Raw genomic sequence first — 22,084 nt, 5'->3', positions numbered from 1 at the left:
AAATAATCTTAAAAAAAAAAGAAATATGGGAGAGTGACACTGAAGTATTTGGTGGCCAATAATGTGGAAATGAAGAGAAGAGAGAGAGCAAACCATGATTCTGCAATGCTTCACCTAGGAAATTGGAAGGAAACAAATGCTACTTAATGGAGAAAATGGGGGAGGAAGAGCTTGCTCTGGAGTGTCCATGAGTAATTCAGGTAATGATGCCTGTAAGAGTGCGCGGTGCAGGTCAGAGCATAACAGGAAGGTCAGAAACAGTGAGGAAGGGGTGCGGCTTGCCCTGGTGGTGGGGGGTGGGGATGGGGGTAGGGGAGGTGAATGGAAGACGTCATCCCCCAGTGTGGTTGAGGGACTAAATAAAGAGCAGGTGGGGAGATTAGAACCCAGAAAGGGAAGCAATAAGGAGCAGCAAACTCGCAGGAGGGGCAGGTGTGCAACGGCGCGGTTGACCCCACCAAATGCTCCGAGAAGTCAAAGAAGAGGTCTGGGCTGACATTCTGGAGAGAGCTTCTGCAGAACGTTTAGGAGTTAAAGTTAAAGTGCTGGGGGCTGAAACACCTCCAGAGATCATCTGGTCTGGAAAAGCTACAATCTCAAGCTTAATGAAAACCCGGGGAGGGGAGCCTGGGTGGTTCAGTCCGTTGAGCTCAGGACATGATCTCCGGGTCCTGGGATAGAGCCCTGCGTTGGACTCCACGTTCAGTGGGGAGTCTGCCTGCTCCTCTCCCTCCCTGTGTGCTCTCTCTCTCTCTTAAATGAATAAATCTTTTAAAAAAAGGAAAACCATGGGATAGAGCTCATTAGAAAGTGAGAGAACACAAATATAGAAGAAAATACTTACAGACCACTGCCTGGCTTTTCTAAAAAGTAAGTTCATGTAAGACCTTGCTGGGTTTGTTTGTTTGTTTGTTTGTTTGTGAGAAGATTTTCAGGATATCAAAAATACAACTTGTTGCTAGGCCTGGTAGTAATGGGGAATACAGACACATCCGGGCATGAAAATTCAAATGGATATACAGAAATTAAAGGGCAACAAAGGGTACTTACAGTGTGAGAGAATCGTTTGATTCTTCTAATAAATTGTTTGTTATTATCATCTTTGAAGTTCATACCAAGTTCAACTATTCCAGGTACTTTAAAACCAAAGCTGAAACTAAACTTGCTTTCTCCGGTCTCTGTGATGTTTTTTTCAAAATCTGAGTACGATTCATACTCTGTCAGTGCAAATTCATATTTGCCTTGGGTCTAAAGGAGGAAAAAAGAAAATGTTTCCTATTTCATTTGACTCACATCAGTTCCATACAAGTCAACAGATACCCTTTGTATTCTTACGGTATAAGAATATATTCTTATGGTAAGGCTCTCGACTAGAGGCTCTGGATACGGAAACCTCAAGGCTGACTGTGTTCTCTAGCCCCATGGCTCCCAATCCAGGAGGAGAGACAGACTATGGGCGAAACTCAGGTGGGGGCTTGACTTGGGTTCACCTGGGGGCTCGGGGACATGGCTTAGGCAAAGGCACATAGGTGGAAAAGAACAGGATGTATTCTACAAAGTGCTGGGATTCTGGTGTGGTCGACCCAGAAGATGCAACAGTGAGGCAAAGGGACAGGTGTTGTGAGGGAATGTGCTGGCATCAAAATGTTGAGGTGTCTGCATTACTTGCTCTGAAATTTGGACTCGATCCAAAGATGAGCTAACAGGGGCATAGCTGAGCCTCTAGAAGTTCCCTTTGGGAGAGCACAGGGGTTGGACTGGAAGGGATGAATCTGGGGTCAGAGAGACAGGCCAGTGAGGAGGCTGTAAGGAGAGAGCAGCCGACAGCTGACAAAGTCTGGTCAAAGGTGGGGATGAAGTGACACAGTGGGAAAATGCCTTCCAGAGAACATAGAAGAGCCGTTTGCTCAAAAATCAGTGCTCATTGTTCTGTGCATAGGGGAGCTGCCAAAGACACTGCCTGGATGGCCTTGGAGGGACCCGTCCCCAGTGGACTCCAACCCCCAAAACATCAGCTTCTGGTTGCGTAAACACTCAGCTGCTGAGGAAGGGATTCCCAGCGTGGCCTGAGGTAGAACATGTTTTCCAGCTGAGCAACTTTGGGTGACCAACTTGACTTCCATATGCCTCAGGTTCTTCATGTGTAACACAGAGACGATGGCTGTTCCTCCCACTGGGCTTGCTCTGGGGATGGAGTCTACATGGGAAAAACACATACTTCGCCCGATACGGCCCTCAGAAAACATGGGCTCTGCAGGGAGGAGACTTATGACATGTGTCCTGGCAGGTTGGGGGCTACTTTAACCAGGATGATAAATGGCTGCTCTGAGATCCTCCCTTGAAAGCAGAGACCATGTGGGTGGCAGTGGGCATGGTGGGCCAGGCTGTGCTTGTCCATGTCTCTTTTTCGGCCAGTAAGTATGTGTGGGGAGAAGAAGAGGAGGAGGAAGTAGTAACCTAACCCTCAGGACTGCATAATTTTAAAAGTAGAAACTCGGGTGCCTGGTGGCTCAGTGGGTTAAGCCTCTGCCTTCGGTTCAGGTCATGGTCGCAGGGTCCTGGGATCGAGCCCCACATCGGGCTCTCTGCTCAGCAGGGAGCCTGCTTCCCCCTCTCTCTCTGCCTGCCTCTCTGCCTACTTTTGATTTCTCTCTCTCTGTGTCAAATAAATAAATAAAATCTTCAAAAAAAATAATAAAAGTAGAAACTCTCCTCAATTACTCTCTCATATGCAGTCCAGCCTGCTTATCTTACAGACAAGGAAGCTGGGGCCCAGTGTGGAGAAGGAGCTCCACCTGAAGTAAGACTGGGACGGGGCAGAGCCAGGCCTGGAACCTACGTCCTTCCCTTGATCTCCAGTGTGTGTGTGTGTGCGTGTGTGCATGTGTGCACGTGCGTGTGCATGTGTGTGCGTGTGCGCATGCATGCCCGCTGTGGTCAGAGCCTGTCCCAACCTCCCACTGTCTGCGAGCTCTGCTTTGAAGCTGGCATGTCTGTAGGAACACAGGCTTAGATGGACGGAGCATGTTATGACTTCAAAACCTTAGCAGAATGCCTGGTTCCAATAGGTGAGGGCAGTAACTGCAAGAAAGCAGTTTACACGTGCTGAGCACACTCCCTCTCCCCAGGAAGCCACGTGCTTACTGTGTGTGTTCCGCAGTGACTCATGGAGTCTCACTAATCCTCTCCCTGTGGGGTGGAACCTTCCCAGCCCCCCACTGAAAGAGGGGGAAACGGAGGCTCAGAGCACGTAGGCTGACTCAGCTGCCCTCCTGCGGAGCCACCAGGTCTACGAGACTCCAAATCCGCAGCCTTACTTCCGTCTTCCCTGCCAGCTCTGCGACTGTTGCTCGCCCACTTCAGCTCCTGCAACTCTTGCCATGACCGCATGTGGCACGCCAGCCTGGCCACTCTGTCCTGAGGAAGGGAACTGTCCATTGTACGCATAAAGAATGAAAGCTCAAAGAGAAAGAGGGATGCATCCACACGCCCCCAGCTAGCAAGCCACAGGGCCGGGCCTCGGTTCCCGGCTGGCTGGCTCCTTTGTATGTGCTCCCTCCACTGCCCTGCAGGGGCTTCCTGGCTCTCACATACCTGTGGGGTGTAGCTTTCCACATTGTAGGGCTTCCTGAATCTCGTGTTCAGTATGTAATGGGGGGAGCATCCACCAGCGTAATACCTGTGATCCAGGACCGGGCCCTCAAATCTGTTGGTGAACAGATTTATCCTGCAGGGAAGGCATGGAAAGGGGAGAGAGGTTAGGGTCATCAGACTGTGTCATCTTCACTGGCAGACTCTAATGAAGGAAACCCAAACTCCTTGGTATAGCATTCAAGGTCCTCGGCAGGTGGTCCAAACCAGCTTTCTGGCTTCATCCATGGCCCTTCCAGACCATGATCATATACCCCATTCCCAGTCACTGGGAGAAGCTTGCTGTTCCTTCAATCTGCTCTGCTCCTTCTCTGTTGTGGAGCTGCTGTTCCCTGTGCCCAGAATGCCCTTCCAGCTGCTCAGTGTTTTATCTCTTACTTGTCTTTCAAGATTGAGCTCTGTTGTTGCCTCATGGGAAGCCTCGACCAGCACTGGCTGTGCTAAAGCTGGAGGCCTTCCTAAGACCCTGTGCCTATCCCCTCAAGCAGGCATCACTCTGTACATGTATACTTTCCATATGAGAATGGTTAAGCAAAATAGGTAAGAACAGGGACTCTGGGGTCAGATACCTGGGGTCAAATCCCTGTTCTGTCATTTCCTAGCAATGTGACCTCAGGCAAACCAGCTAACCTCTCTGTACCTTGGTTTCCTGCAAAGAAGACATCCAAATGGCCAACAGACACATGAAAAAGTGCTCAACATCCCTCAGCATCAGGGAAATACAAATCAAAACCACAGTGAGATACCACCTCGCATCAGTCAGAACAGCTAAACTTAACAAGTCGGGAATTGACAGATGTTGACAAGGATGCGGAGAAAGGAATGTTGGTGGGAATGCAGGCTGGTACAGGCACTCTGGAAAACAGTATGGAGGTTCCTCAAAAAGTTGAAAATAGAGCTACCCTGCAACCCAGAAATTACACTATGGATATTTACCCTAAAGTTACAAATGTAGTGATCTGAAGGGGAACATGCATCCAAATGTTTACAGCAGCAGTGTCCACATTAGCCAAACAATGGAAAGAGCCTAGATGACAGATGAATGGATAAAGAAGATGTGGAATGTATACACACACACACACACACACACACACACACACACACACATGCATACATATAATGGAATACTATGCAGCCATCAAAAAACTGAAATATTGCCATTTGCAACGATGTGTATGGAACTAGAGGGTATTATGCTAAGCAAAATAAGTCAATCAGAGAAAGAAAATTATCATATGATCTTTCTGATATGAGGAATTTGAGAAATAAGACAGAGGATCATAGAGGAAGGGAGGGAAAAATGAAACAAGATGAAACCAGAGAGGGAGACAAACTATACGATTCTTAATCTCAGGAAAGAAACTTTGAGGGTTGCTGGGGGGTGGGGAGAGGATAGAGTAGCTGGATGATGGTCATTGGGGAGGGTATGTGCTATGGTGAGTGCTGTGAATTGTGTAAGACTGATGAATCACAGACCTGTACTCCTGGGGCAAATACTTTGTATGTTAATTTTTAAAAATGCACACAAGGACAATTCCTGCTTCATGCTGTTGTGAGGATTACATATGCCCGTGTTTGTTAGGTGTTCAACACTGCCCAACCCATGATAAATATTTGATATTATTTGTGTATCTGTTGTCCCACTATATTGAGTGCTTTTTTATTATGTTATATTAGTCACCATACAGTACATCATTAGTTTTTGATGTGGTGTTCCATGATTCATTTTTTGCATATAACATCCAGTATTCCATGCATTCCATGCCCTCCTTAAAATCCATCACCAGGCTTACCCATACCCTCATGCTTCTCCCTTCTAAAACCCTCAGTTTGTTTCCTGGAGTCCACAGTCTCTCATGGTTTGTCTCCCACCCTGATATCTCCCCCTTCATTCCTCCCTTCCTTCTCCCAATGTCCTCCATGCTATTCCTTATGTTCCACAAGGAAGTGAAACCATATGATAACTGACTTACTCTGCTTGACTTATTTCATTTAGCACAATCTCCTCCAGTCCCACCCATGTTGATATATTCATCCTTTCTGATGACTGATTAATATTCCATTGTATATATGGACCACATCTTCTTTATTCATTCTTCTGTTGAAGGGAGTCTCCATTCTTTCTATTGTGGACATTGCTGCTATGAACACTGGGGTGCATGTGTCCCTTTTTTTCACTACATCTGTATCTTTAGGGTAAATACCCAGTAGAGCAATTGCTGGGACATAGGGTAGCTCTATTTTTAATTTTTTGAGGAATCTCCACACTGTTTTTCCAAAGTGACTGCACCAATTTGCATTCCCACCAACAGTGTAAGAGGGTTCCCCTTTCTCCACAGCTTCTCCAACATCTGTTTTTTCTTGCCTTGCTGATTTTTGTCATTCTAACAGGTATAAGGTGGTGTCTCAATGTGGTTTTGATTTGAATTTTCCTGAAGGCTAATGATGATGAACATTTTCCTGTGTGTCTGTTAGCCATTTGTATGTCTTCTTTGGAGAAGTGTCTGTTCATGTCTTCTGACCATTTTTTGACTTGATTATCTGCTTTTTGGGTGTTGAGTTTGAGAAGTTCTTTATAGATCTTGGATATCAGCCTTTGTCTGTAGTGTCATTTGCAAATATCTTCTCCCATTCTGTGGGTTGCCTCTTTGTTTTGTTGACTGTTTCCTTTGCTGTGCAGAAGCTTTTTATCAAAAAGGAAAATTTCAGACCAATATCCCTGATGAATATGGATGCCAAAATTCTCGACAAGAGCCTAGCTAATAGGTTCCAACAGTACATTAAAAGGATTATCCATCTCGACCAGGTGGGATTTATCCCTGGGATGCAAGGGTGGCTCAACATTTGCAAATCAATCAATGTGACAAAAAACACAAATAAGAGAAGAGGAGGAGACAAGAACTACCTGGTCCTCTCAATTGATATAGAAAAAGCATTTGACAAAATACAGGATCCTTTCCTGATTAAAACTCTTCAGATTATAGGGACAGAGAGAACATTCCTCAACTTCATAAAATCCATCTATGAAAAACCCACAGAAAATATCTTTCTCAATGGGAAAAAGCTAAGAGCCTTCCCACTGAGATCAGGAACACGACAGGGATGCCCACTCCCACCACTGGTGTTCAACATAGTACTAGAAGTCCTAGCAACAGCAGTCAGACAACAAAAAGAAATAAAATATATTCAAATTGGCAAAGAAGAAGCCAAACTCTTTCTCTTCACAAATGATCTGGTTGGTACTCTATATGGAAAACCCAAAAATCTCCATCCCAAAATTATTAGAACTCATACAGCAATTCAGTAATGTGGCAGGATACAAAATCAATGCACAGAAAGCAGTTGCTTTCTTATACACTAAGAATGAAACTGCAGAAAGAGAAATCAGAGAATCAATCCCATTTATAAAAGCACCAAAAACCATAAGATACCTTGGAATAAACCTATCCAAAGAGGTAAAGGACCTATACTCAAGGAACTACAGAACGCTCATGAAAGAAATTGAAGAAGACAGAAAAAGATGGGAAAACATTCCATGCTCATGGATCGGAAGAATAAACTTGTTAAAATGTCTACGCTGCCCAGAGCAATCTATACTTTCAATGCCATCCCAGTCAAAATACCAACGGCATTTTTCAAAATGCTGAAACAAATAATCCTAAAATTTGTATGAAACCAGAAAAAACCCCGAATCGCTAAGGAAATGTTGAAAAAGAAAAACAAAGCTGGGGGCATGTTGCCTGATTTCAAGCTATAATACAAAGCTGTGATCGCCAAGACAGCATGGTACCTTGAGTGCCCTTGAGGGTGGTGGTTTCTGTCTTAAATTTTGTACGATCTCCATCACAAGACACCAAACAATCATCATTTACTGAGGAGCTAACTAGAAACAGACACAGCAGTGGGTGATGCTACGTACGGATCACCTTACAGAGCGTCCCGCCAAGCCTGGGGCAGATGTCATTATGTCAGTTTAGAAGAGATGAAAATCCAGTCTGTAGCCTTGTTTCTCAGTGCCTCTGAAGGCAGGCTTCATTCCTGACCAGCTCTGATTACTACTGAGAGCTCTGTCTTCTCTCAGCTCTGTGCACTGGCCTCGGTTCTGGTCCTAACAGAATTTTCTTGGGCTCTCTTTCCTGTAACAGAGTTTCGTGTATTGTAATAATGTCTATATTTTATTTAATCAGTACAGTGTGGTGCTTACTTCGTGGAGGCAGCCATTATAGTCAGCTTACACATATTGGCTCCTTATAAGGATTGATCCTTACGAGACAGTGATGGTGATGATGATTCCCATTTCACAGAGGAGGAAAGCGAGGTAACTAACCTGCCGAGGTCTCACTGCCAGCCAGCATCCTTCCCCCCGCACGAGCTGCCTCTCACTCGTCTGCTACCATCCCATGAGCTTATTTGATCCTCACAGAACTTGAGAGAAGGGTATTGTTGATTTCCTTCTCCGGATGGCAAAACCAAAGTCCCACATAGAGGTGCGCCTCACCTGAGGTCCCATGGCCAGTGAGCTGTCATTCTGTCCCCTCCTATACGGTCCGTTGTGGCTCTCCTCCTGGCTTGGAATGTCTGCTCCATCACCCTCTCAGTCATGTGACCCCCAGGAACTCCCTTACCTTTTCCAGGCCTCAGTTTCCTTACTGAGGAGGTATGGATTATAATAACTAGCTTATAAGATGGTGCTGAGAGCAGGTCTTATCTGTAGGAGACTCTCTCTCTCTCTCTCTCTCTCTAATGGCAACCTTTAAGCAGTGAGATTTTATTTTTGCTTAAGAAGGTGAATTCCACTCGGGGTTACCATTTTCCCCATGCTGCCTCATATACAATGATTTCTAGTGCGTGTGAGGGGAGGCTCTCACTCTTCCTCCTGGAGGCTAAGAGCTGTAGAATGTGGCAGAAAGGGAGGGCTAACACCAGGCTACTTTGGTCCTTTCTGACCTTGCTTCTCTGATCTCCAGAGGACTGATCAACTCAGAGGTCCCCAGAAGCTTGAAACCCTGACTGACTGAAGACCCATTTCTTCACTAACTACCTAGGAACCTAACCTCTGGACCAGAACCTATGCTGGACCTAGAGATACAGAAAGAGATAAAACCTCCCCTGCAAGTTGTCAGGGCACCTGGGGGGTGCAGTGGGTCGAGTGTCTGACTCCTGTTTTGCCTCGGGTCCCAGTCTCAGGGTCATGAGATTGAGCCTAACATTGGGTTCCACACGGAGTCTGCTTAAGAGTCTCTCTCTCCCCCTCTCTCTCCCTCTCTCTCTTCCCCTCTCCCCAGCCTGTGCTCTCTCTCTCTGAAGTAAATAAATAAATCTTAAGAAAAAAAAACAAACCACACACACACAAAATGTCTCCCCTGCAAGTTGTCAGTAGGTTTCGGAAGTAATACTTAGAAAGCACCTAACACAGTCACATAGTAAGTGTTAAATAAACGTTCATCCCCAGCCCTGGCATAAAGCCCATATGGTCTTCATGCACAGCTACTGTTCCTCACCTATGCTCCTAACCCAGCCCTCTGTGTGGCCTCTATGTGTCCCTGGGACATGCTCCTGGAGCTCGCTGGAGCCTTCTTCAGAGAGCAGCTACAAACGTCCACTTCCACTACAATCTTTTTTCAGAAAGGAAAGAATCTTGTTAATATCCGCTCCCATCCTCCCCTCCAGACTTACACTTAATTCCGTGCCTTCCCATCTACATAACAGGAGGATAGTAACCTACCCACTGGCCAGACGGCCAATCGCCCAGTACTGCTCCATTTCATGCTGACATTTTTTATAAATCTTCTTACAGTTTGCTTCATCAGACTGGTCTCCACAGTCATTGTCCCCGTTGCAGAGAAGTCTGCGGTTTACACACCTCCCTGGAAGGAGAAAGGGCATTACCCATAGTCCTGTGGCTGCCAAGATGGGAACAAACACGGTGTGAGCACCTACTATGTGCCAGACATTTTGCTGGACCTTTAAGGCCATTTTAATTAGTCCTCGTGTATCATGGTGGATCAGTAATGGCATTAACAGTGTATCCCCCCCCCCCTCAAAAAGCCAGTGTTGCACTTCTAAATGCTCTTGAATGGGAGGTTATTAAGGGAGGAGAAAGGGAAAGTGTCTGCATGGCTGGGATTGAAATGGCCAGACAGGAGGGAAGTCTAGACTTCTCTCCCTGAGGCTGGCGAGGTGAGGTGGGTTTGGTGGGTCCTACAAGTAGTGCTAGCTGTGTGACCTTCCACAGTTTACCTGACCTCCTTGCCCCAGTTTGCTTACCTGTAAAATGGAGAAGTCATCATACCTACCCTCCCAGGGTTGTTGGGGGGTTAAATGAGTAAGAGGAAGAGTAGAGGCTCATGGTAAGTTCTAGGTAAGTGTGATTACTCTTCTTATTGTTTTGGTGGGCCACATGCACAAGACTGGTAAACATTTACAGCAGGATTAGAAACGGTAACTCTCTAATCACAAATGCTTCCCACTAAATAGCACTGCCTTCAACACCACAGCCATTTATGTTTAAACTCCAAAAATATCTGGACTCTATGTTCAACATTTGTAACACTTTTCTTCCTTCAAATGCTTCCCTTCCCCCCCACCCCCAATTTGACTCTTTCTCTTATTTGTATATTCTTGTGAGATAAAGCCTGTAAGACAGGTGACCCTCTTTCCTTAGATGTGTCTGATCGTTTTTAACCAATATTAAAAGCAGAATGTCAATCTGCTCTTCAAATGTTTCTTACAAGGCACTTAAACTAAAGCCTACCTGAATAACCATTATGGCTGTGGTCAGAATCATGGAACACTGGCCATAATGAGTCCATGGACACGCTGTAAAATCTTTCAGATTTATTACATAGAATTCTGCATTTGCAATAAGCCCTGGAAATAGCTCTAAAAATCTCTAACTCTTTCTTAAAAACCCCCGAAGCACAGTCCACATGGGTATAGTGAATGTGGAGAGCTGCAACTCCCATCGAGATAATTTGGGTCAAAATACTCATATTTTTGCTGGAGACTTGGAAAAATAGAGAGGCATAGGTTTGCTTGAATTCATGAGATAAGTGAGTTGGAAAGACGAGTGTTTACTTAGTTTCACAGCAGATGATTATTCATTTGTATGCTCCGTCCTTCCCTCTGTCCATCCATCTGTGCTTTTTCTCCTTCTTTCCCTTAATCAAAAAAATTTACTGACTATTGCTTAGAGCATGCTTATAAGTGTTAACGCCACTTCCAGTTTTCTATTGAGAGGACCAACATGCAGAAAAATTAAATGACTTCTCATAGGTCACAAAGTCAGAAGAAGACTTGACTCAGGATTACTGATTTCAGCACATACACTTTTGGTGTCCTTCATGTCAATGGATGTAATTTGCATTCTCCAATTTCTAATCGCAGCTCTTCTACTTACGTGCGGTCTGATCTTGAACAAGTAACTTCCCCAAGTCTCAAGTTCCTAATTCATTAAATGGAAATAATATCAACACCTACTTTATAGGGCTGTTTTTGTGAAATAACACCCGTAAAGGGAGATCAAGGAGGCCTCTCGGCCTGACACATGACCCTGACCTTGAGCACTAGGTAATGGCCAGTGCCCCCATCATCAGGTGTCATCACCTCATTTGCTAGATCCCCCCCCCCAACTCTTGCAGCCCGTTATACCTGTCTGTGCACACACAAAGCCTTCACAACGCACTTGACTTCTGCATGGTCTGCTGGTAACACAGTCTTCAACTTCCTTGTCAGAGAAGTTACACGGTTCCCCGTAGAACTGAGATGGCCGGAGCAAGTAGACATGTCTATACTATGGCAGAGAGGAGCAAGGTGAACCAAGGGCAGAGCCTCGGGGACCTCAGGAACTGAGGGATACACTCAAGGGTCCATGTTGCAATTGGCTTTGCTTGACTGTTTCAAGCCAATAGGTCGATTCACGTATTCTTGTTTATTCCATATCTTATAAATGAAAAAGCAGGTGCACCTGACTCTGATACCTTGGAGTGACGTGATGTTGGCAAGTTACTTTATCTCTGTGCTCTCAATTTGTTAATCTACAAAATAGGGGTAACGAATTACCTAAATGTACAGTTACAGAGTTTCAATTACATATATGATTTCTATATGCAATCTCATGATATTGTCTGGTACATAGTTGGCACACGGTTTCTTGTGCTTATTTTTCTTTATTATTATTGATAATTTTTAGCAGTCCATATTTCTCTAACTTCCTGTTTGCTTATTCCAAAAATACTGCATTTCCAGAACATTAATTGAGCCACCCAATGTTGAAAAGGGTAGGTGTTCACCCTTGCCTTCCTTTTTTTTCAATTGAAGTATAGTTGACAGCATTACTCATTGGTGTTTAGGTGTATAACATAGTGACTCCACAACTCTGTACATTATGTTATGCTCACCGTAAGTGTGAGTCAGTCACCATACCACCAGGCACCATCAGTCACTATACAACACTATAACAATACAACTGACTATACTCCCTATGCTCTACCTTTCATCCCCATGACTTACTCATTCCATAAATGCTTATTTGTTTTTAATCATAGTCCTTCCCTCTAGCCTGCCCTCAAGGAGGTCATCGCAGATGGTGGTGGTAATGATGGTGAGCACCAGGCAGTGACAACACAGTGCAATGGCCGCCATGACTGAGGGACAGAGTGCTCTGTAAGTTGACAGGGGGCACCCGATGCAAACTCAGGAGACAGTGAAATCACAACTAAGCTGAGACCCAAAAGATGAGTAGAGATGTCAGGCAAACAGGAAGAGGTGGTGTGAGGAGGGTGGAGAAGAGTCATCTGGGTAGAGAAAACTGCTATACCAAACCTGAGAGACTAGAGTGTGCCTCATCCAGAAAACAAAAAGAAGTTCATCATGGCTGGAGAGACGAGTATATGAGGGCAGATGGCCAGAGCTGGGGGGAGATATAGGCAGGGGGGCAGGTCATGCAGGGCCTCCCAAGCTTCAATTAGGTTAGATTTAGTGTTTTATTATGAGGCAATGAGAAACAGTTATGGGGGGAAAATTAGTATAGTTAGTGGCTTTCAAATCTTAGTTGTAGGTAAGAGTTTGGTGCAACAAAAGGATACAAACCAGGATAGCAGCCCCTTGGAAGAATGTTGTGTTCACCAACCACAGTTATTACTTGTATGGCATCTGGAAATCCAATCTCCGCCACCCAGCAAAATACAGACAATCATTCACCCATGTCCCTTTGCATTTCCAGAGGGTCCTTCTTCCTGGAAGACAGAGGCTGGCAGGACAGAGATGAGGTCTGCAAAGAAGATAACTAGAAGACCAGCCCCAGGCTCCAAAGACAAAATGGGTTTGAGGAGTGCAGAAATGATGGAAGGGAGACATCTCGAAATTCTGGTTGAAAGGTTTTGATAAGCCGCCAGCCAGTGACCCCGCAGAGAGTGATGTCACCCACTGCGGGCAAGTGCATAGCGAACTCCGAGCGAAGAGTTCTGGCTGGCTGGCTGGCTGACTCATGCTGAGTCGTCCTGGTTTATGGTGCAGATGAAGCAATTCTACAGATAATTGGATCGATGTTGATAACTTCAGCAATAAAGCTCACTTTGGGAACTGAAGGTTCCTACATGGCTCTCCATAAAGATCCAGTTAACTGTGTAAATATCTTGGACCCACTTTTACAGCTTCATTAGGGTCTTAGCCCATGGCTGCTTTGATGTTCTGAGGAGTTGGGGAAATGGCAGCCATTCTCTTTTCTCTGACAAGTGTGCTCTGCTCAGACCTGGGATCCTGGATCAGCCCTCTTAGGACAGGGGAGCCTGAAGAACAAATACTACAGAGACCTTGTGGTTTATTATTATTATTATTATTATTATTATTATATTTATTTTGGTGGGAGAACACTAGACAAGGAGACAGAAGCCTGAGTTCAAGGCTGGTTACTTATTACCAGGTGAACCTGATGAACCACCGTCTCTGAGTCTCCGTTTGCCCACCTCCCTCACGGAAAGCGTCACAGCTGTCTTCCCCTTCTTTACAGAGTTGTCAGAAAATATCATGAGATCCAACATCACAGATTTATGGGGCACCTAAAATGTTCCAGAAATTGGGACTACCCTGAAGATACAGAATTGGATAAACCTTCAACGGCTCACCATTTCACAGAAAGGTAAATAATTAAGGAAAAGTAAATGACAGGAAGAACAGGGAGCTATTACGGCTCATGGAAGGTTGCCCATCTAACCGTGCAGTGGGCTGAGAAGTCAAGGAAGGTCTCAGAAGAGGTGGCTTGTAAGTAGAGTTTGAGTAGGTGTTGGCCAGTGATGGCAGTGGGAAGGGTCACAACAGCATGAATAAAGGCAGAGAAAGAATGAGAAATGGTCAGAGAGAGACGAGTGTTCTGCTGTTTTGATAGCTCCCCTGGTTGCGCCACGAAGATGGATCGAAAGAGCAAAGCTGGGGCAGGAAGTCTGACTAGGAGGCTGCTAACACGAGCAAGGAGAGCTGTGCCAGGAGAATAACTGGAAGGTTGAAGAAAGGACCCAAGAAAGGCAGCGCAGAGGAAACTAACGCATTCACTAAATAAGCCAGCACTTATCGAGGTCCTACTATGTTCCAGGCACTGTCAGCACTGCCTCAGCCAGTCTTGCTGAGGATTAGGGGTTCTGGAAGCTTAGCGCTCCCCCGAGGCCAGGGTACTTACCCTTTTCTTCTGACAGGGATCACACGAGGTCCAGGAGGACCAGCTGGAGAGTTCACAATCAAGAGGCATCGGCACGACACCCACACTCCGCGTCTGTCGGCTCTTGGCAAGACTCTCGTTGACTGCGTTCGACTCCAGACAGTGTGGCCTTTCACCTCTAGGGGGTCATCACAAGAGGACAGGGTCAGAAGAGAATTGAGTAAACATACCGCCACCTCCCCCCCACTCCAAAAACACGTATGTGCTCAATTGTGCGCGGCTACTCGTTTATCATTGAAGTGATATCATTGAATTGCTGGCTAATTCATCCAGCAAACAGTTACTGAACACTTGAGTGCCCTGCACTTTGGCTAGCTATGGCTGGAAGAGAACTGAACTCAGAGCAGAAGGCGGTCCGTCAGCAGCAGGGACATCTTGGTCTGCTATCTCCACCTGTGTGACTTTCACTTTTCTCATCTCTATAATGGGAGAGTCATGCCTATCTTGCAAGGCTATTTCTATGGTTATCTAAGACAGTACATGTGAAAGCACTTTATAAACTCTAACCTGCTATAGATATACAAGAAATAAAACCACAGCTGGATACGGGACTTTAGTGTTCCCCCTCACTGTGCACCTTTGCATTATCCCCTGGGAAAGGAGAGGTTGGACTGGATGGTCTTTTCCTCCCTCCTTCCCTTTCCTTCATTCTCTCCCTTTCTTTTCTTCTTCTTCTTTTTTTTTTCTTTTTAAAAGAGAGAGGAAGGGGAAGGAACATAGGGGGAGAGAGAGAGAGAGAGAGAGAGAGAGAATCTTAAGCAGACTCCATGCTGAGCACAGATCAGAATGCCCACCTTAGTCTCACAACCCTGAGATCATGAGCTGAGCCGAAGTCAAGAGTTAGATGCTTAACCAACTGAGCCACCTGGGTGCCCTGGACTTGATGGTCTTTAAGAGTCCATGAAACATTTGCTGAGAACCAACAACATTCAGGGTACTGTGCTACTGGGGACCCAGGGAAATATAGAACACAGGTTCTGCCTTCTGGAATTCACAGTTTGTCTTAGGATAGGAAAAGAGAGACACATGTCATGTCTTAGCTGTTTGGGACTTTATCCAGTAGGCAGCATTTTTAAGTACACGGGCTCCATGGCCAGAGCTCTCCCCACCCCTGCCCAGTGTGGAGACTGGGCAGGGGTGGGGAGAGCCTGGATGTAGGACAAGCATGTAGGAGGCCCGGGCAGTGGCACTGAGGAGTGATGTGAGCCTGACCTCTGGCAGTGTCTAGGGGAGAACACATGGAGAGGTCAGGTATATGAGACCCTGCTCAGGTGAAATAAATAGAAAGTGAGAGGAAGTGGTTACAGAGGAAGGGGTTTGGGCTGATGCTTGTTTCCAGTGTGATTGTGTGCATGAGAGGGGAACACAGGAGCAGAAGAGTTTGTCGGAGAAGATGTGGATAAGGTCCAGGTGCTCATGGAACACCTATGTCGAGAATTCAGCAATTAGTTCTCATGTGGGTTTCGTATACAAAAGAGAGATTTTCACCAGAGATACAGATCTGATCATGCAAAGCTATGGCAAAGGATAAGACTGTTCTTGAGAGGAGAGGCAGGCCAGAGATAAGTCCTTGGGGAACATCAACACCACCAGCAGACCAAGAAAGTCGGGTGCCCTTCCAGTCCCGAGCATGGGTAGTGCAGAGCCGTGAGTGGGGATGTCAGTGAGGCCATGGTGGGGGGTGGGGAGGGAGCCAGACAGTGTCACATCTGCAGAACAGTCAAGTGACAGAAGACCTGAAATATGTCTAGAAGGTAAGGCAACACTTTTTCTTGAGTTCTTGGCATTTGGTGGGACATTCAGTAAAAGGGTGAATAAAAGAACACATCAGTGAATCTGTCTAGGCATCCCATTTCCCCCATGTATAACATGATAGGTATATTATGATTTTAATTTTCTTCCACCAAAAAGAGTGTATAACAAGGTAAGATCCATGGTAATCTGTGTTTCTTTTCAAGGCATGAGAGATGAGAAAGAAAACAGATTTGCTGAGCACCCAGGACATGTCAAGCCCTGTGAGAGGTATTTGACCCCCTGAGATCTCACAGCAATGTGAGAAGACATTGCCACTTGTACAGATGAGCGAAATGCCCGTGGGGTCTGAGCTCACGGTTTGACTCTAGAGCCTCTGTATGCATTTCCCCATGCTGCCCACTAAGGAACCAGGTCAGCACCCACTCCACTGGTGCCCTCCTTCTCTATGCAGGGCTTCTTCCAACCCCACGTCCAAGATTGAGTCATTAGGGAGAGCGTCACATAGTTTCCACCGACTCAAATACATAGTACATCACTCCAGACAAGGTCATTAACAATACATTCTCACTTGGCAAAAGTCCTAAAAAGAGGATAATATTAACTACAGTGAAATCCATCTCCACAACTGCCCCAGAGACCAGCAAAAATCAATTGCCTAGTAAAGTTGGATCTTTAACGAAAGGTCAAAGACTCTCCTGGAAACCACAGGTGGATGCTTTAAAACGGTTACTTGAGGCAGGATGCCTCATACCAGTGGGGGGGCTCAGAATGCACTCTTACCTACTAATCTGCCCAGGTTTGACAAACAATATTGTCTGTGATTCAGCTTCTCCTAAGTATATATTTGACAGCTCGGCAGGGTACCCCTTTCCTGTTCCAATTCAGACGCCGTTAACAGTGTTTTCAGCAACTATCAACCCAATTCTGGGCCACAGTTGAGACTGAGCAGATAAGAAATGCATAAACACACACTATTAAGCATCACCATTATTTTCCTCTCTAAGATTTCAAAGCCCGTTAATAGGCAAGACGATCGTTTACAGAAGGGACTTGGTTAAAAAGTGGTGATACCCTCCAGATCTCTCCATTTTGCACCCCATTTTCATTATGGAGGTGGCAACCTAATGAAGTAATCAGCTGAATAAATTGTATGCTTGTCAGTTACATCGGTTAAGATGCGTGTGGGTTATTAGTACTGCAGAATGCAAATCTGAAAGAAAGGCTGGCATTAAGTCACATCTGTACATCCCAGCCTCTGTGTAGGGATACAGCACGTTCCTTTCACGCCTGTGGATTTTTACAGAAACAAACCGGATGGCCCTTTTGACCCACTGAATTGACTCTGTCATTCAAAATGTGTTTTTTTTTAGTGTTGAACACTTAAACATGCCCAGATAAGTATAAAAGTAAAATAAAAAACATTCACATACTCACGGCCCAAGACTGCTAATTACTAATGTTTTGGAGTATTACCTTCAAGTCTTATTTATTTATTTATTCGAGAGAAAGCGAGAACATGAGCGAAGGAGGGGCAGAGGGAGAGAACAGGGAGAATCTCAAGCAGACTCTGCACAGAGCACAGAGCCCGACCCAGGCCTCCATCTCACGACCCTGAGATCACAACCTGAGCCGAAATCAAGAGTCGGATGCTCAACCAACCAGTCCAACCAGGCGCCCCTAGTCTTTTCTTTTTTTTTTTAAATAAAAAAATAACCCTATACATTTCGCGTCTGCATGTGATGCCAGCCCTAGTTCCATTTCCTTCTCCTCCTTTGCAGAAGAAACTGCTGTCAGGAATTTCCATGTATCCCTCGAGTCCTTTAGATATTTTTACATATGCATACGTATGCGCAACACATAGCACTGCTTTCCTCATACCATGTATATTACTGTGCAAGTTGCTTTTGCCAGCCAACACTCTAGGTCTGAGCTCAATACCTGCAGATTCATAAAGAGAGCTAATTCATTTCTTTTACCTAGATCTTCCATCAAAGGGCATAAATTGCATCCAATTTATTCTTTTTCTTTTTGAAGGACATTTGCATTGATCAGTGTTTTGCAGTTGCAAACAATGCTGCAAAAAACACCCTTCTCCAAGCCCTTGGAACATATCCCTTTACATAAGGCATGGCAGGGACGCACCTTTCCTCGAGGTGTATAGAAGGCTATGGCCAACATCAGGACGTATTTCACAGGTCCCTGTCTTCCTCGTCTCTTTCTAACCAGAGTCTCTGATCAAAATAAAGATGGATCCATCGAGTAAGGCAGGATTAGGTCAGCAGTAAATTGCAAGCCATCAGCTTATATAGATGGGGTGTGTCAATATATTTTGGCTTTCCGTAGAAATCCCCTGACACAACAACTTTCTTGTCACACACAATTTGTTAGGCAGCCTCATCCCCTCCACAACTGGCATCCTTCCTCCTTGCTACAAGGGACAGCTTCTGGGTGGCAGGTTTTCAATTTCTCCTGTCTCTGTCAGTGGCGGTTGTAGCCATGAAATTTAAAGCAACATCTGAAGGCAACAAACGTGTGGTCCAGCGATAGAGAAATGGCCCAGGGACCCAGCAAGTTAGCGACACAGTGCAGCTCGGGAGGGGATCACGTGTGTGACAGGCAGGACGGAGCAGGGATACCCAGGAGCCCCAGAACCAGGGGGAAAAAAAAAACTTGGATGTTAATCCATGTTCTGTTCCAGATGAAGTGAGTAGCCTCGTGAATTACACTATCTCCCCGTCTTGGCTTCCGTCTCTGTAGAACCGTAAACAATAGCACTTACCTCAAATAGATGTGGGGGATTAGAACTAATGTTTCTAAGCGCCTGGCCCACAGGGGCAATACATCAACAACGGGTCTTCTGACAACGTGATGATTCCATCTGACTTGATTATAAGAACTAAAGACAAAAACCTTCCTCAACTAACAGGAGGGAGCTCTCAGCTTCTCCAGCTCCAGAGCTGAAGGCTCTTCTTCCACTGCAGGCGTGGAATTCGAATCCATGCTGTGCTCGGGACATCCCAGGGGAAATCATGGGGAGACGCCGGAACACCAAACCTGGATCCAGGCATGGGTTTGAGACTGATGAGACCTGAGGGCGTCTCTTCTTCTCTTTGAGGCTATTTTGCTATTCTGCATAGCGTGGATAGAGATTAACACCCATCTCCGGACAGGGCTGGAGGACTGAACAAGGCGTTGTACTTACCCACTCCTACCTCCACTTCCTTCGTCAGAGTGAACTTTAAATACATAAATACGAGCTTTGCGCAGTGGCAGTATCGTAGCCAATGAGGATTATCCAAGGCGCGATTATTGCTAATTAAATACATAAATACGATGGTGTTGCTCCTTGGCTTAGAACCCTTCAATGGCTCCCCATTGCCTAGAGGGTAAGGTTCAAGCTCCTGGGATGGCACCCCAGGGCTCTTCAGCGCCTCCCTGCCCTGATCCTGCTTTACTCCCACTTGATACTGTCTTTGGCAGCACCCCACTTTGGCCTGTGCTCAAGGCCTCCTGAAACAGACTTGAAGCTTCAGGAACACACCAGGTTTCTCTTACTTCTGTGCCTTTGTCTATGGTGATTCCTCCGTCCGGAACATCCTTCACCCCCTTGGCCATTTGGCAAACACCTATTGCTATAGCAAGATTCAGCTCAAACACCATCTCTTCTAGAAGCCTTTCCAGACCCCCTGCATGCCCAGTAGAGCTGGTCACTCCCTCTCTTGCTTCCCACCGCTCCCTGTTTCATTTCTTGCAACAGTACACACAGCATGTGCTCACCGCTTGGCTTTCTCCCTGGGAACACGAACTCTGTGTCTGACTCATCTCTATCCTCAGAGCCTGACAAGGAGCCTTGTAGAGGGGTCACTGCTATGCAAAGGGTTGCTATGTGCCCCTTACACCCTGCATCCCACACACAGTTCCATGGGTCTTTTTGCCTTCTCTGCATATGCATAGTGTGTGCACATAAGGCAGGCCTTGGCAGCTTGGTTCTTCTTGGGGCCGAGTTGAGATTCTTGATAATCTTAATAATCATAATATTACCAATTTGTTGAGTACCCAGTGTGTAGTAAATACTCGCCATCCTGGTCTCAGGGGTGGTGCCCAGTGACAGCTGGGGGCTCAACAGAGCCCCAGTACCCACTGGGTATTGGGAGGTTGTACTCAGACAACATTTATGGAGTAAACAAAAGGAATGACCCTAACAGTCCTTCTTCGCAGACGGTTGCTCGCGAAGTGACCTGGGATATCTGAGTGTTTCAGCATTCGTGGTAGGGAAGGACCCTACCATGACGTAGGGGAGCATTTTGTATGGGGAGGACCCCCCTCCCCCATGGCCAGGTCACTGGCACTTTCTTCACTAGAGCCCAAGTCTGAGCTTTCACTCAGATATTTTCTTTAGCCTGTTTTATATCCTACTAACAATACAAAAAATGATGAAATAAATCAGTTAGCATTTATCTGCTGGGAACATACCGAGTGTGTGTGTGTGTGTGTGTGTGTGTGTGAGAGAGAGAGAGAGAGAGAGAGACAGCGTGACAACACCCGAGAGCCCAAAGAATTTGGGTTGATGAGCAGGTACAGTGGATCCCTCTCATAAATTAAAATCTTTGACGTGAATTGACTCTTTTTTCCACACATAACAAACCTTCTTTTGCATAAAGAATCACACCGGGCCTTTGTTCAGAACACAGAACAAGTGTCCCATTCTTCTCAGCATGACAAAACACATTTAAACATGTCAGTTTCTTGTGGGAACATGTGTTGAAGTCAGATGCTTGGTTCCACAATAATCTGAAGACAGTTGTTGATCTTAGTTTATCAAATGCACGCAAATTGCTTCAAGAGCTGTTCCTTATTCCATAGGCCCACAACAAAGAGGCGGTCAGCATGATACTCCCTGTCACGTTACTGATTGGGGAATCATTTGTAACCACCACTTACCTGGATCCAGGCAAACCGACAGCACCCAGAGCAGCACAGAGAAGAACCAGCTCTGCCAGGGCCCTCCACGCCTGCGGCCCAGATGTCTTCATTTTCAGTCTGTGACCGAGCTCCCCTGGGACTCCTGGGTCCACGAAAGGTCTGCCCAGGGAGCACTGCCGTCAGCTTCTGTCCCCATAGAGCAAACAGTTCAGCAAAGTCAACAGAAAGCCAGCAGTGACCGGGAAATGCCTTAGACTTTGCACGGATGGGTACTTACCTATAACTCTGCACACCAGGGAGAACAGTGGAAAATTCTAAGTGGGGATCAATCAAGAGGACATGCTGTTTAGTGAAGGCTATGGGCTTGAGGTCTGGAATGCTGGGTTCATTCAATCCTTTCTCTGCCACTTGCTCGCTTTGTCCCCTTGGGCAAGTCACTTTACCTCCATGCCTCAGTTTCCTCACTTGCAAAGTGGGTAGGTTTAAGTAAAGTAACAGAAGTGAGCAGAGCGGGCCCTTGTTCAACCCTCAGAGATGTGAGCTCTAACTGCCAAGTGGAAGGCAGTGTCGGGAGGCCAGCCAAGCCCGCAAGAGGCTGTAAGAGCTCTAGAACCTGTCTGCCTCGGTTGCAACGGTCTCTGTGTGTTTCGCTAGCTGTGTGAGCCGTGCATGGCCAATCATTAACCTCTCTGAGCCTGACTCAACCTCATCTATAAAATGAGAATAATAATAGTACCCAACTCACAAGGTTGTTGCAGAGACTAAATAAATCTTAATCTTTACAACACTTTGAACAGTGCCTGGCACATTCTTGGTGCCTTTTCTATGAGCCAACTGGTATTTTTATTGACTGTCTCTGATTCCAAGTAGGCATTCTAAAAATGATAACTGGAAGAGCATAATCATCCAAATATGTGGTGTTGCCATTACATAACCTACGTGGAGCTTCACTGTAATTAGGGGGAAACAGAGCTTCCCTGAACTCGTTGGGAAGTGCGGTAGATGACTAGTACTGGTCGACTTTACCCATGTCTCCCATATTTG

At 45.9% G+C, this 22,084-nt stretch overlaps 1 protein-coding gene across 1 annotated transcript in view; it reads right to left on the bottom strand.

Annotated features, from left to right (window-relative positions):
- C8B (complement C8 beta chain) overlaps positions 1-21,673 on the bottom strand; it is a 41,518-nt gene extending 19,845 nt beyond the window's left edge. Inside the window, exons 1-7 of the mRNA XM_080800122.1 lie at positions 21,318-21,673; positions 21,059-21,226; positions 14,324-14,480; positions 11,302-11,443; positions 9,377-9,518; positions 3,595-3,727; positions 1,051-1,248 (exon numbers count right to left, since the gene is read on the bottom strand). Coding sequence (XP_080656248.1) covers positions 1,051-1,248; positions 3,595-3,727; positions 9,377-9,518; positions 11,302-11,443; positions 14,324-14,480; positions 21,059-21,150 — 864 coding nt within the window. The 5' untranslated portion in view covers positions 21,151-21,226; positions 21,318-21,673. The remainder of the gene's footprint in view (positions 1-1,050; positions 1,249-3,594; positions 3,728-9,376; positions 9,519-11,301; positions 11,444-14,323; positions 14,481-21,058; positions 21,227-21,317) is intronic.
- Positions 21,674-22,084: the final 411 nt, after the last annotated feature.

The sequence above is a fragment of the Martes martes genome, assembly GCF_963455335.1.
Source record: "Martes martes genome assembly, chromosome: 4".
Taxonomy (NCBI): Eukaryota; Metazoa; Chordata; class Mammalia; order Carnivora; family Mustelidae; genus Martes; species Martes martes.
The sequence above is the reverse complement of the archived record's forward strand: the minus strand, read 5'-3'. Positions and strand labels throughout refer to the sequence as shown.